The sequence below is a fragment of the Nesoenas mayeri genome (genome assembly GCF_963082525.1).
Source record: "Nesoenas mayeri genome assembly, chromosome: Z".
NCBI classification, from domain to species: Eukaryota; Metazoa; Chordata; class Aves; order Columbiformes; family Columbidae; genus Nesoenas; species Nesoenas mayeri.
This window is the reverse complement of record NC_137542.1, coordinates 59,157,053-59,171,396: the sequence shown is the minus strand read 5'-3', so window position 1 is coordinate 59,171,396 and position 14,344 is coordinate 59,157,053. Positions and strand designations below refer to the sequence as shown.

Below are 14,344 nucleotides of genomic sequence, written 5' to 3'. Positions count from 1 at the left end.
AAAACCCAGAAATAACTGCTCCACAGTTTTTTCTAGAAGCCGTAAATATTATCAGAAGTAATTTAATAAAATTGTCTGCAAGCTTAGCACAATTGTAAAGCATTTCTCACTGAAATAACGCTAATGGGTCACACTGTCTTGACAATGTTAACACCCTTCTTGCCAAAACTGAAAAGGAAGCAGCACAGTGCAACTGGACCTGGACTATGAAACAAAACAGTCAGAGCTAAGTTTATTTCCACACGATCCATGTTTCAGAGATTTTGTTTCAGACTGACTTTGTCTAGTCCACAGATTGAACTTCTGTTGATGTTTGGAGCATGAGTTGCACTTCTGGAGAGCATCATTTAAGATAGTCAGTGCAAAAGAAATGCTCCAAGAATATTTGTCTGTAAGAGAGATAACCCAGTACAATCCAGTGACTCAAATGCTAGTGATGACACATCCATGGACAGCACTGAAGTACTGTAGTATTTCACCTTGTGGAAGGGACATATGAATGATCACAGGAATTACTATTACTGTGATTTGTTCTTTCAAGTAGTCTTTCTGTTATCGTAGAACTATCTGGGCACGGCTGACATTGTTTTAAATACTTTTTGGGAAACCCCAAGCAATTCAGAGTAGGTGGTTAGAAAAAAATTAATTATTTTATACAAAAGAATGGAAAATACAAAAGATGAAATCTAGAATATGAACGATACCCACAAAGAACATGAAAGAACAAGAAAATTCCTTTGGGGGAAAAAAAAAAAATCCCAGTTCCAAATGACACAACCTCAGAAAATTAAATTTTTAGAGGCACTCTGGATTATATGTTGGGAAAAAAAGAAAGAACGAAAAAACATGAACCAAACCCTAAATTACTTTTTGAAAAAGTTGACATCTAAAAACTGTGCTAACACTTCCCTATGCTTTACTTGCAGCACCACGTGTATTAAAAAGACTCATTCAACAGAACACTACTCACCCAGCTCGGAAAATCAGACCAAGTTGGAACTCGCTGACAGAGGTCACGAAGAATACGTATGATAATCACACAGGACTGCAGACCATTAGCTCTAGCCTTGAGAGCAATACAAAATCAAATTAATTAATCCCAGCCCCTTTAGCAAATAGGGCTTGTTGAAAGACTAAAACACCACTGTTCAATGGAAGCTCAGATACAAGATTGAAACAAATAATTCTACAACTTTATTCCATGAGCCGCCATTTACAGCAGTATTTTATACAAGGTTAGTAATTTAAGGTGGTAGAAGTCAAAGTGCACAGGTTATACAAGAATAACGTTTCTTGATCCCCTGTACACTTTGACCTATGTTCACTTGTAACAATAAATACAGTATCTTTCTATATTAGAAATGAAAAGGATAAAGTAAAGATCTAAGAAATAGGTATAGAGACTGAAAGGTCAAGGGAATCTGTTTGGTTTCTTTATTGTGCCTTTGCCCGAATGCAAAGTCACTAAACCAAACAGTTGCTTCTCACCTTTCATTCCCTACACTTAACGCACTTAAAGATATAGGAAACAAAGTCTTAAATCTAAACACAAAGCTTTAAACACATATTCCATTATTTAAAGCGAAGTTACTCTGCAGCCTTATGGAATATATAACAAATATACAACACATGATCACCCCAAGCGAGTCAAACTTTCAACATCGCCTTCTCAATGACCAGGAAAAAAAAATCACGTCAAATGAGCAACAACTGCATAAAGCAGTTCCTCCATACTCAACCTTCTACATTTAAATTTAGGGACCAGAAAAATATTAAGTATTATTAGCATGAACAACACTGAGTGTTTTCACATAATTAAACATTTATATTGCAACTGAACTAATCTCTCATAAGGCTACAAGAAGAAAGTAAAATGATGTTCCGAACCTGGAACCACTTAGCGTGGCGTAGAGCAGCCAGAGCGTCAAGGCATTTTTGCCTGTCCAAGACGTCCGGTGGGTCTTTCACCATACCCGAGGTTACATCTAAAATGGATTGAATTGGCAAAATGCAGTGAGGAATGGGTGTTTGACCAGGTGAGCAAGACACTTCCTTAAAGTAGCTTCAATGTCACACATGCCATTTAAAGTTTAAACCCTTGAACGACAAATGTAAATGTTCAACAAAAGCCACTCAATTAGGAGTAAGGCATCAACCCCATGGGAAGATCAACAGTGTATAATACTTTTGTTTTCAAATGCACTGCAGATTATGCAATGCGTGGTACTTCTTTATTTAAGCTAACACTGGAAAAACATGTATCACCTAAAATTAAATACTGAAGGAAGGATGGTTGGACACAGTGCACCAGCACAGAGAACACAAGACAGAAGGAACACAAAAATCCACTTTAACCAAGTAGAAACATTCAAACTTAGTTTCTTGGCAATTTTAATGGTCACGTGTTATTTGGGACCTATTCTGAAAACCAGGTATAACAAATCTTAAAAGCACTGGATGTTTAGTGATGTTATTTTTATCATACCTTAAACTTGAGATTATTTTGCTTTAAAAACCTGACTAAAGAAATGTGAAGCGTTCTTCAATATTAGAGAGTTCTATTACTTTCTAGTACCCTCTCTCTTACTCATATAAATAAAATTCCTCAACCCATAATATATGTGCTTCAATATAATTTAGGATGCAAAGCAGCATCTGAAAAGGGACTGCTTTACTTAAGATTCAGCAGGAAAAAGAAAAGCAAGGAATAGTATAAAAGACAAAGCAGAACATGTGAAAGACAAAGAAAATATAGTAGAGCTTGCATATTTAAATGTTCAGAAGAAGACTTAATTATCAAGCCAATTGCTTTGTTAGCAAAGAGATCAACAGGCCCTTTTGGAAGTGGTTTTCCCAATGGAACTGGAACCACTGAATAATGTTAAATGGTATCCTTGGGTTACTTAAAAACTGTACTGATATAATGCAGTGATCAACTTTAAAAGTTGTTTCACTAATTATGAAAATGGCTGTTGTGGGTAGTAACAAAGTATATTGGTAGCATAGCTGATGCTAAGCAGAAAGATATAAGATGAAACAAAAAGCCTTCATTCAATGGTACTCATTTCACAGGAGCTGGCTTTAAGGAACAACATAATTTACTCCAGCAAGATATAAATATATGTAAATCAGAGAATTAAAAAAAAATATTGAGACTCATGAAACATGCTTGCAAGGACAAGCTGTCAGGGATGTTGCAGAAAGACAGCTCTGAAACCATCTATTTCACACAAATGTAAAATAAATAGTAGGATACTTTATTATATAAAGAGCTAAAAAGCCATGCATGAACATGGTGGTACAACTCCACAATATAATTATAAAATTTAATCTGAAGTACTACATTCATACTTGAGCATTTTTATAGGATAGTCCCATTGCTCTGCACAGGGCTAAAAGTGGGAAGACTTCAAGATAAGAAGGAAGCTGAGAAGAACACAGCTATCTTCTCACACAACTTATGGATTGTATGTTAAAGTGGAAAGATTAAAACCTGCACTAACGAGGCATTTACAGAGCAAATGAAGACATTTAGAACAGTATTTTCTTTAAAAAAAAACCAAACCAAACCAAACCCAAGCCTATACAAGAGAGGTGCCAGGTAAGATAACTGATGAAACAAGTACTATCTGGATATTAGAGACAAGGAGAGCATCTAGAAAAAACCCACAGCAGGAAAAAAGTGGTAAAGTAAGGTTGAGAAATTAAAAATAAAAATAGGGGTTGCTGGGCCTAGCAGCCTAATCAGTTAATTATTTACATTCTTCTGAAACTAATATGCAAATAGGTGACATCAAACTTCAATTTGGAAAACAATTTTACTACAAAGAATTACAGTTTAAATGCACAGAAGAGAATCTTCGTGCTGGAAATATCGATTTAAAATGTGCTACTGGCAGATATCACATCAATATCCTTGAAACTTAGAAAGACTCTGAAAGCCATGAGTTGCCAAGGCACCTATTGCACTGAGAATACATTGACTGAAAAAATGTTTCAAGGAAACCCTTGTAATATTTAATCTGTGGATTTTTGCATCTGTTTCGTATTTCAGGATTAACCCCTTAAAGGCTATTTGACTAAATTCAGATGCCTAACATACCACCCTGTTAAGCTAAGACAAAAACTGAATTGATTTACGAAACACAAGCACAAATTCTTAACCTATGTAACTTAATTTATTACTGGCCTAAATATAAGGGGTTAATCTTCAGTTAGACATGCTGTGTCCACACTACCTCTTTGTTAAAAGTTAACAGGTATATCCATTTCAGTAAGTTTTATTATGGGAAATACATTTTACCCAGTCAACTATTTCAAGACTAGTGTGAACACTGCTTAATTCTAGGAGAGAGACAAAGACGAAAAGAAAAAAAAAAAAGAAAAAAAAAGGAAAAAAAAGAAAACGACACACAAAGTAACAGCAGATGCTAGGACTATGCATCCAAACCCCCTCCCTTTGTAAAACATGGCAGGTGTGACACTGAGCTTTAGAAAACCTTGGTCAAAAATCCTTCCGATGTCTTGGCAGCAACCCCTGACAGGAATCAAGTCCCTCTGCTAGAAGGCTTTGGACCGGGGCTGTTAGCTACGGAAAAAAGACACACGCGCACACATATATGCGTTCATAGGTATGTACATTTTGTTTGCTGAAGGAAAGATTCCACAGCAGGGGTTAGAGAACTTTCAATGCATCTGATTCAGTAAACTGTCAAACGCACAATACTGTAAGAAACAGTAGCTATGCGGTTAACAATTTTATTTAACTGTATTTTTTTTTAGCCTTTTATCATGTAATGGGGTTATTACACATCAAACATGATTCTACTCCACGTGCAAGTCTCAGTCTCATCTTTACTCAAACTGGTTCTTCCGGTAAAGCCTTCCTTATCACCTGAACTAGCTCCCCAAGCGGGCTAAAAAAAAATGAAAACTTTAAACCATTGTAAGACACAGAGCATAACAAGCTGCAGCAAGAAAAAACACAAACACATACTGTTACTCTGCAGCAAATAAGCAGTAGTCTTCGTAGTAAGGCCTTCTTTGCTGCAATAATTTGCAATTCCATCTTCTATTTGCTCTAGTTTCAAAAAGTGAACTTTTCTGCACATCCATTTGATACTGCTCAGTGTCTTGAAGAGAAATCTAACTTGATTTTGCTTGCCTAGAGGCAGTACTGCATCCAGCAGTGAATAAACTCACAATGATCATTTTAACTCAAGTGTGGGTCAGACAAAATACAGATTTGTTTCCTTTAGGTGGCATAAATTAAGGGATTGATGGCAGTAATTTGAAATTTATTTTTAGTCCACATAATAGAATTTTATGCCATAAACCACTTAATTGAAGGTATTGTGGCAGGAATTGATATTGCACTTTTGCACAGTATATTAAGAAATAAACATTTCATTTAGTGGTTAATCTAATTCGATAATCAAATATTTTACATTAAAGTATTCTTTATTAAACTTAAATAATTTGTGAAGTCTGATTCAGCACAGACAAACGAAGGGTCATGTTACAGTTAGATGGTCAAAAAATAACTAAATTTGTTGGGTGTGCCAGTACATTTAGAAAGCCTTTATAGCTAGGAATACTATGCACATCTTAAAAATCATGTACAAAGCACTCCTGCAGATGCTTCAGAAGTCATCCAAACCAAGAATGCATCTTGAAATATTTTTCTGATTATGGAGGACAACTTGGTTAACACAGCTTGCTTGCACAGCTACAGGACGCTTACTGATGCAATATAGAAGTCTCAAGTATTTTAGAAGACATGTAATGATGAGATGAAATAAAAAAAACCTGCGTGGCTTCTATAAGTACGTATATACACAAGCACACGTATACATACACACATACATATTTTTTCAACCTGCATGTAAGTGTTAAAGTAGCCTCAGATTTCCCATTTGTAGGTTCACTGTCAAACACCAGAACCCTGTTTGCCATGATCTCTTTCAACTATGAAAATACAGGATTAAAAGGAAACAAAAGTTAATTTTATCTGACCCGTAAACAAAAAGAACCAATGTACTGCAGACATTTAATCATGCTTGTTGGCTTAAAAGCTTTTGGAGCTTTGAAAGTGTTACAGAACAGACCCTAAAGCAACACTGCTGGCACCAGAGAAACTATGGACTTCAGAAATGTGAATTGATTTATAAGCTCCACCTTCTGCTTCAGCTCAACGACAAAGCCATTTCTTACTGTACTAGTCTGGGTTTGCCAGTTGGATAGAAGACCGATTGTAATACTAGGAGCCTAAATACACTCAAAAAGCACTCCAGACCAAAAAGCAACCTCAGAAAGCTGGAAAAAATCACATTGTCTTTTAAAGTGAGAAGCACTGTTACCATCAAAGTATAAAAGTGCATTTTAAGTGGCACTGCTATTTGGAATGTGCAAGTGATAGTAATACTGACCCAGTTTAAACCCCAAACCCTATTATTCGATTTCCTAAAACCACACAATCTCTTAGGGCAAGGCTGCTCTAGAAAGCCACTTTATAGCCACTTGTTCTAAAATACTTAGTTTTCCATGTAATTTTAAAAGAGAGGAAAAAAATAGTCATGTTTGTACCTTTTCCAGAAAGCTGAGGTTGGACGTGAAGTTAGAAATTTTACAAATTAAATAAACACATCATATACGCATTTATTTTAACCAACTGTTCTCTACCAAGACTGGTTGTAGAAAAACAAGGTTTCGATCAAATATATGTGCCAGCATGTTGCCTTCCAGGACCTTAATGCCATCTTAAGCAGAATAGATAAACATAAACAGGTGAAAAAGAAGTAACATCTTTAACAACTTCCCAACCTCCGTCCCTCATGTTCTCCTCCCGAATGACTGGAGATGTCAGTGTGATAGTAACTTGCATTTTGGGTTCCACACATGAATTTAAAATTATTGCTGCTTCTGACACTGCACACTTGATATCGTATTTCTCAGGACTTATTACCTAAATATCGAGAAACAGAAATTTCCATTATCACATGTCAAATAAAAGCATCGGGAAGAATTTCAACATAGTGTTTTTCACAGAAAGACAGAAACACAATATAATTATATGAAGGAGATACCTCTATATTCAAAGAAAGTACAGTATACACAATTAAGATATATATATATATGTATATGTATATATGGACTTGCATGGTCTCCATTAGTGAAAATACACAGCAGTCACCAAGCATGCAAAAGAAAAAAAACCAACCAACCCAGAAAGGAAATTCACATACAACTAAGTTACATAACAAGAATCCTGACAGTGTTTGAGACAAAGAAAATCTCAGTGCCACTTCAATGTCAGCTGCACATGTTTCTCATTGGAACATGGGAGCCTTTAAAAAGCACAAAGATGTATGAGTTGTTCTTCAAGCCAGCAGTTACACAATGGCTACTGCTGGGTACATTCTATACTTGGCTGTCACAACATTATAGGATAAAAGGGCAAGATAAACACCAGGGAAAAAAATGTAAGAGTAACTAATGAGGTAGTTACTTTGAATTGCTTCTTGCAACTAGGTTTAATAATTCTAAATATCCCCAAAAGGAAGCTGTAGCCACGTCTGTCACCTTCTTCCACAAACTAGAGGGATGATGACTTCCACAAAAGCGAGACCAAGACGTGCAGTTTTAAATTTTTCTTCTGTTCTGTTTCTTCAACAAAAGCATATTCAAGATGATTTTCTAATCAATTTTATCTTGCTAAAGCTTGTATCATGTTACTGATTCTGCCAAACATTTTACCAGAGAGTACTGAAATACTTATGCTGTGACAAGCATTCTGTAATTATGGTGGACAGGCTTTATTCAGCAGAAACTTTATTTCTTGTGGAAATATAGAAAATGCTTTATATGAATTCTGCTGAATGGTCTAGGACTACATGTACTTTTTTTTTTAAGGGCCAAATTAAAATAAAACCACCAACCAAACACAAAAAACTTAGTTAACTCATTATGGAAGTACAAAGCATTGACACATATAAATTGGAAACCAGATGTAAGTACAAACAGACTGACATGGAAAACCCTGATCTTCAGGCAGAAAGCTGCCTCTAGCACTGCACGAATTACCTCTGTCACTGCTGGTAACTGGATAATAGTTTTTCTTCTGTTCATTTCTATTTCCCAGTTAAATGAAATCTGTTAATATGATGAGTGACACTACACACAGACACTTGTATGGACACAATATACAGAAAGCAAAACATGCAGCATAGTCCCCAAATTCAGATGCAAAGACTCAGAAAATTGAAAGAAACTGAACTTGAGCTATGAAACGTGGCACAGTCAGCCCTGTAGGCATTTGACTTGAGGACAGATTTTTACAGTATCCTTACAAAAATTAAAATAAAAAAATTTAACTTCTACTTACTGCAAGTTGTTTGGGAAGACTTTCAGCAATACGACTGAGTAATGTCTTAGAAGGCTTCTCAGCACATAACAAAACAAGATTAACATTTCGGTCTCCACGAAGTAGCAAACCTTTAGCCAAAACGCCTACTCGCAAAACTCCTTTCAAAGCTCTGTGAATTATAGTTAAAAATTGCATTTAAAATAATACAAAAATCTTAGAACTAATCCTAAAGACAGAAAAGTGAAATAAAATAAGAGTATTCCACATATTTTCGAGGCCATAGTGACATATACCACATCAAAACCCTAAGAGGAGAGAATCCCTGGAAGCACTGATAATAGCGGAAGAAAAAAATTCAGAAACAAATTATGAAATACTCCAAAAGTAATTAAAAATTACCTGTCTTTACTGCCATCTTTTTTGTCATCTCCCTCTTTGTTCTTGCTTTTTTCAAGATCAGTCATACTGTCAGAAACAAGTTTCAAAGCACGCTCAGTAATAGAAACAATTTTCTGGACTGCTTGCAGCTCCTCTTCTGTTGGGTATATAGCTGCATGTTTGGTCATCACATAGCGGTCATCAGAAGAGTCAGGTCGGCGTAGAGGCTAAAGAGATGAAAAAGAGTATTTCTGAAATTTGGGTAGGCTCCCAAGTTCACAAATCATAAGGGACAAAAAACCCAACACGCTAAACAACAGAATATTCAAATCTCAAACCACTGAAATGTAACAAAACATTAAGTGTCCTTAACAACTTAAACTGGTTACAATCAATCACATCTGAAAAAACATAAAATAGATCAAAATTCAACAAATTATGAAATCCGAGGATCAGAAGAATCTGCCCAACGTAAATACGTATTGTCTATCATCTGGGAAATACTTGCATATTGCTGCAAAAGAAAGTATTAGGATTGCTTTTGTAGAATCACAGAATTCAAATAGGGAGGGACCTCAGGAGGTCCTCTAGTCCAACCTCCTGTCCAAGCCATGGTCAGCTTTAAGACCACATAATGTTGCTCAGGACTTTATCCAGTTGGTTCTTGAAAACTAAAGATGGAGGTTGCACAACATCTGTGTGAAAAGAAAATATTTTCGGTATTCAATCTGAACCTCTTTTTTTCTCAGCTTAAGCTGGTTGTATCTCACCCTCTCATGACTGTGAACAGCCCAGCTCCATTGCCTTTATAACATACAGTTATTATAAAGCTATTACATTGCACTGAACCTCTCCTCCAGGCTGAATAGGCCCAGATCCCTCAATTTCCGCTCACATGGCATGCATTCCAGACCCCTGACCATCCTGGTAGCCTCCCACTGAACCTGCTACGGTTTATAGCATCTTTCTTGTAGTGGAAAGCCCAAAACTGAATGTAGTATTGCAGTGTGGGTCTAATAAAAGCTGATAATTTCTCTTTACCTGCTGATCACACTACTGTTAATATAACCCTAGACATTGTTTGCCTTCACTGCTGCCAGGGCACATATTGACTCGCGTTCAGCTTCCTATCTGCCAAGATCCTCAGGTCTCTTTTAGCAGTGCTGTTACCCAGCCTGTCACTCCCCAGCCCGTATCTGTGCAAGGGGTTATTCTTTCCCAAGTGCAGCAATAGGCATTTGTCCTTGTAGAATTTCATGAAGCTCCTGCTAGTCTATTCCTCCAGTTCACCTCGGTCCCTCTGGATGGCACCCCTGCCATCAAAGGTATCAGCTCTTCTCCCCACTCCAAACCGATTCAGTTTCATGCCAGCTACAAACCTTATGAGTGTGCACTCACTCCACCTTTCAGGTCACTGATAAGGTGCTAATAAGCCAAATCCCAGGATAAATCCACGTTAGTACTGCATGTATTACTGACCTCCAGATAGAGTATGACCCACCACTAACCATTATCCTCTGGGACTGAGGATCTAACTACTTTTTATCTACACATTTGTCCACAATTAGCTAAATAATATTGTATAAAGCAATTAGATAAAATAAAAAGTAGTATACAAATACAGAGTGATTTATGTTTCAGAAGAAACAATATTTGTCTTCAAGGCATCATTTTGTCATTTCAGTGGACTTATTTTGGAAGACAGGTCCACCTCCACAGTTTCACTAGTATACAATTTCTTGTCCATTCTTCCAAATCCTGTATTAAGAAACACTGGAAACAACTAAAGTAGCACTGAATAATTTGTAATTCTTAGCTGTGCTGCCTGATAAGTATGATTTGCTTTTTCTTCTCAAGTTAAGAAACTCACAGCTGGCCCTTGGGGCTGAGGAGGCATTCCTGGTCTAACTCCCAGCAGACCTAGAGGTCCTGGAGGACCATGAGGATATCCTCCATCTGGTATTCTGCGACGGTCATCCCAGTGATGCTGCTCTTCCTCCATTCTCCTCCAGTACATGTCCTCTTCATATCGCCTGAAGTGCATCAATCAAAGTGTTCTCTTTATATAGCAGTTAATACTTGCAACCATTCTAAATAAATTATTGTATGTTCTCATTAACTCATTTCTAGTAGTCATAAGCAAATGCCAGTGAACTCCAGAGAGTAACTAAAATGAGTGGTTAGTTTCAAAGCAACTCTGAATTTATAGCAAAATAATTCTGATAAGTCTGCATTCCTCACAGGGAGTGAACACAAAAATACCAGAAGGATAACGACTAATTAATTTAAAACAACACAGTGCAGAGCTGCCAAAATAAGCATTCAGAATAATTAGCCACAGAAGTATGGTTACTTTTAGATAATCTGACTGCACCTTTGCTTCATTCACAAATAAAACAGAGTACATTACCTCATTTCCATCCTCCAGCGTTCTTCCTCTTCTCGCCTTCTCCAGTATTCTTCTTTCTGCATCTGTTTCCTCATCTTCTCTTCTTGAATTTTCCTTGCTCGAATACTGGGCTTTACTTCTACTTGTAAGTCTGGGTTTACTTTTTTCTAGTTGAGAAAAATAATGAATAAAATGCTATTTTTCCTCTTGCCATCTCAAGGTTACAGGGTTCTTCTGACATGTTTAACAAACACTACCTGTCTATGATAAAATCAAGGGGAGTAAAATGTAGTTTTAGAACTGCATTGAATGAGTAGCTGAAATAGAAAAACCTGCGTTCAGTATTCTAAAGGAAAGAAATACCAATATATTACAAAGAGTATGAATTCCCTCTTATATGAGAACAAAGGAATTTAACATTAAAATGTTACATGAATTACTAAGTAATTTGCTGTTCATTGCGTAGCAGGAGGAGTACACTATAGCCTGAAAAAACATTTCATCTTAATTACAGTGTGCTTCCTGATGCTGTTCCTTGAAGGGTCCCTCATATAGCGCCATACTAATGATCTACTGGATAAAATCTTCTAGCAATTTTTTCTCTTCTTTCATCCCTTTCACGATTATGCAGGTCAATTTTATCTCCTGGGATGACAGCAGATTATTCCAATCAAAAAGCACACCATATGTCAATAGGGTTGTATCTCATTCATGACTGAAAAAATTTGCAAAACTTCTTTCTCAAACATCTCCATAAAGGGTTTATATGGTTTATTCTGCCGAAAACATTGAGCACTACTATTTTACACTTTTTGAAAATAATGGTAAACAAGATAAAAACCTACTGTTGCTTGCATACATTGTAGCATATTTTAATGTTGCAAAAGTTGCCTGAAAGAAATGTTCAAAATGTTTAAAAAACAAAAACAAAAACAAAATATACTTTCACAGTCTGCATTATTTCTTTAAAACTATACTCCCTAAGAAATACACTTCTCTAACTTTTTTTTATATGCTGTTTACTCAGAGTACCTACTTCTGTCTAGTCTTTAAATGGAAGAATGTGTAATCAGGTAGCTGACATCAAGTGCATTTTTTGATAGAAGCATTAGCATTCCTACTAACCTTGTACTGAAGTCTGTGCCTCCTTCCTTTTAAGTGCATCTCCTTGGCATTAGGATCATTAAAGCTGCATTCACAAAGTTTACAGTGAAAGCGGATCACCTTTCCTTCATCATTTCTTACCTGGAAAATAAAGTTGTAACACATCTCTTTTGGTGTTTTGTTTTGCTTTAAACAAAGCTGATGGTTGTGGCTTAACCCCAGTCAGCAAACAAAGCTAAGATAGCCACTCGCTCGCTCCCCACCCCCACCTGCCTCAAATAGAGGACAGAATCAAAAGGGAAGTAAGAAGTTTATGGATTGAGATAAAAACTGTTTCATAAAATAACAAAATAATATTAATATAATAATACTAATTAAATATACGAAAGTAAGAATAAAATATAAAATAAGAAACACTCAAAGCAATTCTGCACTAACTCTGTCTGGGTCAAGCAGCCAGTCCCTGGAAGAGAGTACCCTGGTCCTGAACAGCCGATCCCGGGAAGAAAGCGAAGAGGCCAAAAAGGTAGAAAGGCCCAGAGGCCAACAGCAAAATGGCAGGACATGAAAAGGCCTAACTAAAGGAACTCCCTAACGGAACTCAACCAAAATGGAGCAGAACCAGAATGGGTCCCCTGAGACAGAAAACCTGATGCTCATTAAATATGAAGCATGATGCTAATAGCATGGAATACTGTTGTTAATCAGCCTGGCTGTCAGTCAGGGTCTGCCCCATCCGTGCCCTCTTTCCTCACCACCAGCACACAGAGAGCCCAGAAAGACCTTGCTCCCAGACAACAACTAAAATGGTAGTAAGTTCTTATACTATCTTAATTCCAACTCAAAACCACTGGAAAGAGACCTGAAGAAAAACATTAATTCTGCCCTGGGGTGTTAGCTTAATGTTCTCAAACCAAATCTACACAATGACCATGCTAGCTATGAAAAAGAAGGCTTTCTAACTGCATGATGAAAATTAACTCAATTTCAGTCAAACCATGACACTGATTCAAAAAGTAATCCAATTCAGTGACCCTGGATAATGTTAGCCTGTCTCAAAATGTGCCAAAAAGTTCATGCAGTAACTGAAGGAAGTCAGATTAGAACTTTCAATTCTGACAGACACACCATTGTGCTTGGTAAAGAACAAAGTTCTTCCATTCCAAAGAGTACACAGCTTTAAACTGGAGCCTGAACATACTAAGTTGAACAATTACAAAACGGCAAACCATGAAAAATTTACATCAGACTTCATCCACATATCTCAGGCCACCCATATGACGAATGCCCCACTAAGCAAAAAAGAAACATGTATAATACAAAATTGTAAACATATGCACAATCCTTTGCAGGTTCAATGCCTTGGAATTCTTATCTCCAACGAGGATCCTGTGAATTACAGGTCAGTCAGCCTCACCTCAGTCTCTGGGAAGGTAATGGAGCAGTTTATCCTGGAAACCATTTCCAGGCACACTAAGGGCAGGAAAACTATCAGACATAGTCAACATGGCTTCTCCAAGGGCACATCATCCTTGACCAACTTGATAAACTTCTGTGGTGAAATGACCAGCCTGGTAGTTGAGGGGAAAGTAGCTGATATTGTCTACTTCAGTAAGGCCTCTGACACAGTCTCACCATAATATCATCATACACAACCTATTGATGTATGGGCTGGATAAGTATACAGTGAGGTGGATCGAAAACTGGCTGAATGGCCAGGCCCAGGGAGTGGTGATCAACAGAATGAAGCTTAGTTGGAGGCTAGTAACTGGGTCCAGTCCTGGTTAAACACCTTCATTAATGATACGGACGATGGAGCAGAGCGTACCCTCAGCAAGTTTGCTCATGACACAAAACAGGGAGGAGTGGGTGATGTCCCAGAGGGATATAGAGCCACGTAGAGGGATGTCAACAGGCTGGAGCAGGGATCTGACAGGAATCTTGTGACATTCAACAAGAAAAAGTACAAAGCTCTGTAGCCAGAGAAGAGCAATCCCTTGCACCAATATGTGCTGGGTGCCACGCAGCTGGAAAGCAGCTTGGCAGAAAGGGACCTGGGGGTGCCAGTGGAAACCCAAGTTGAACATGAGCCAGCAACGGGCCCTTGC

The 14,344-nt window shown here is 37.3% G+C and overlaps 1 protein-coding gene across 2 annotated transcripts in view; it reads right to left on the bottom strand.

The window, feature by feature from the left end:
• ZFR (zinc finger RNA binding protein) overlaps positions 1-14,344 on the bottom strand; it is a 47,821-nt gene that overhangs the window by 5,126 nt on the left and 28,351 nt on the right. For both annotated transcript variants that reach the window (XM_080363015.1, XM_080363016.1), the window contains exons 10-17: positions 12,258-12,377; positions 11,154-11,299; positions 10,614-10,776; positions 8,765-8,970; positions 8,384-8,534; positions 6,823-6,964; positions 1,888-1,985; positions 971-1,066 (exon numbers count right to left, since the gene is read on the bottom strand). In XM_080363015.1, coding sequence (XP_080219141.1) covers positions 971-1,066; positions 1,888-1,985; positions 6,823-6,964; positions 8,384-8,534; positions 8,765-8,970; positions 10,614-10,776; positions 11,154-11,299; positions 12,258-12,377 — 1,122 coding nt within the window. The remainder of the gene's footprint in view (positions 1-970; positions 1,067-1,887; positions 1,986-6,822; positions 6,965-8,383; positions 8,535-8,764; positions 8,971-10,613; positions 10,777-11,153; positions 11,300-12,257; positions 12,378-14,344) is intronic.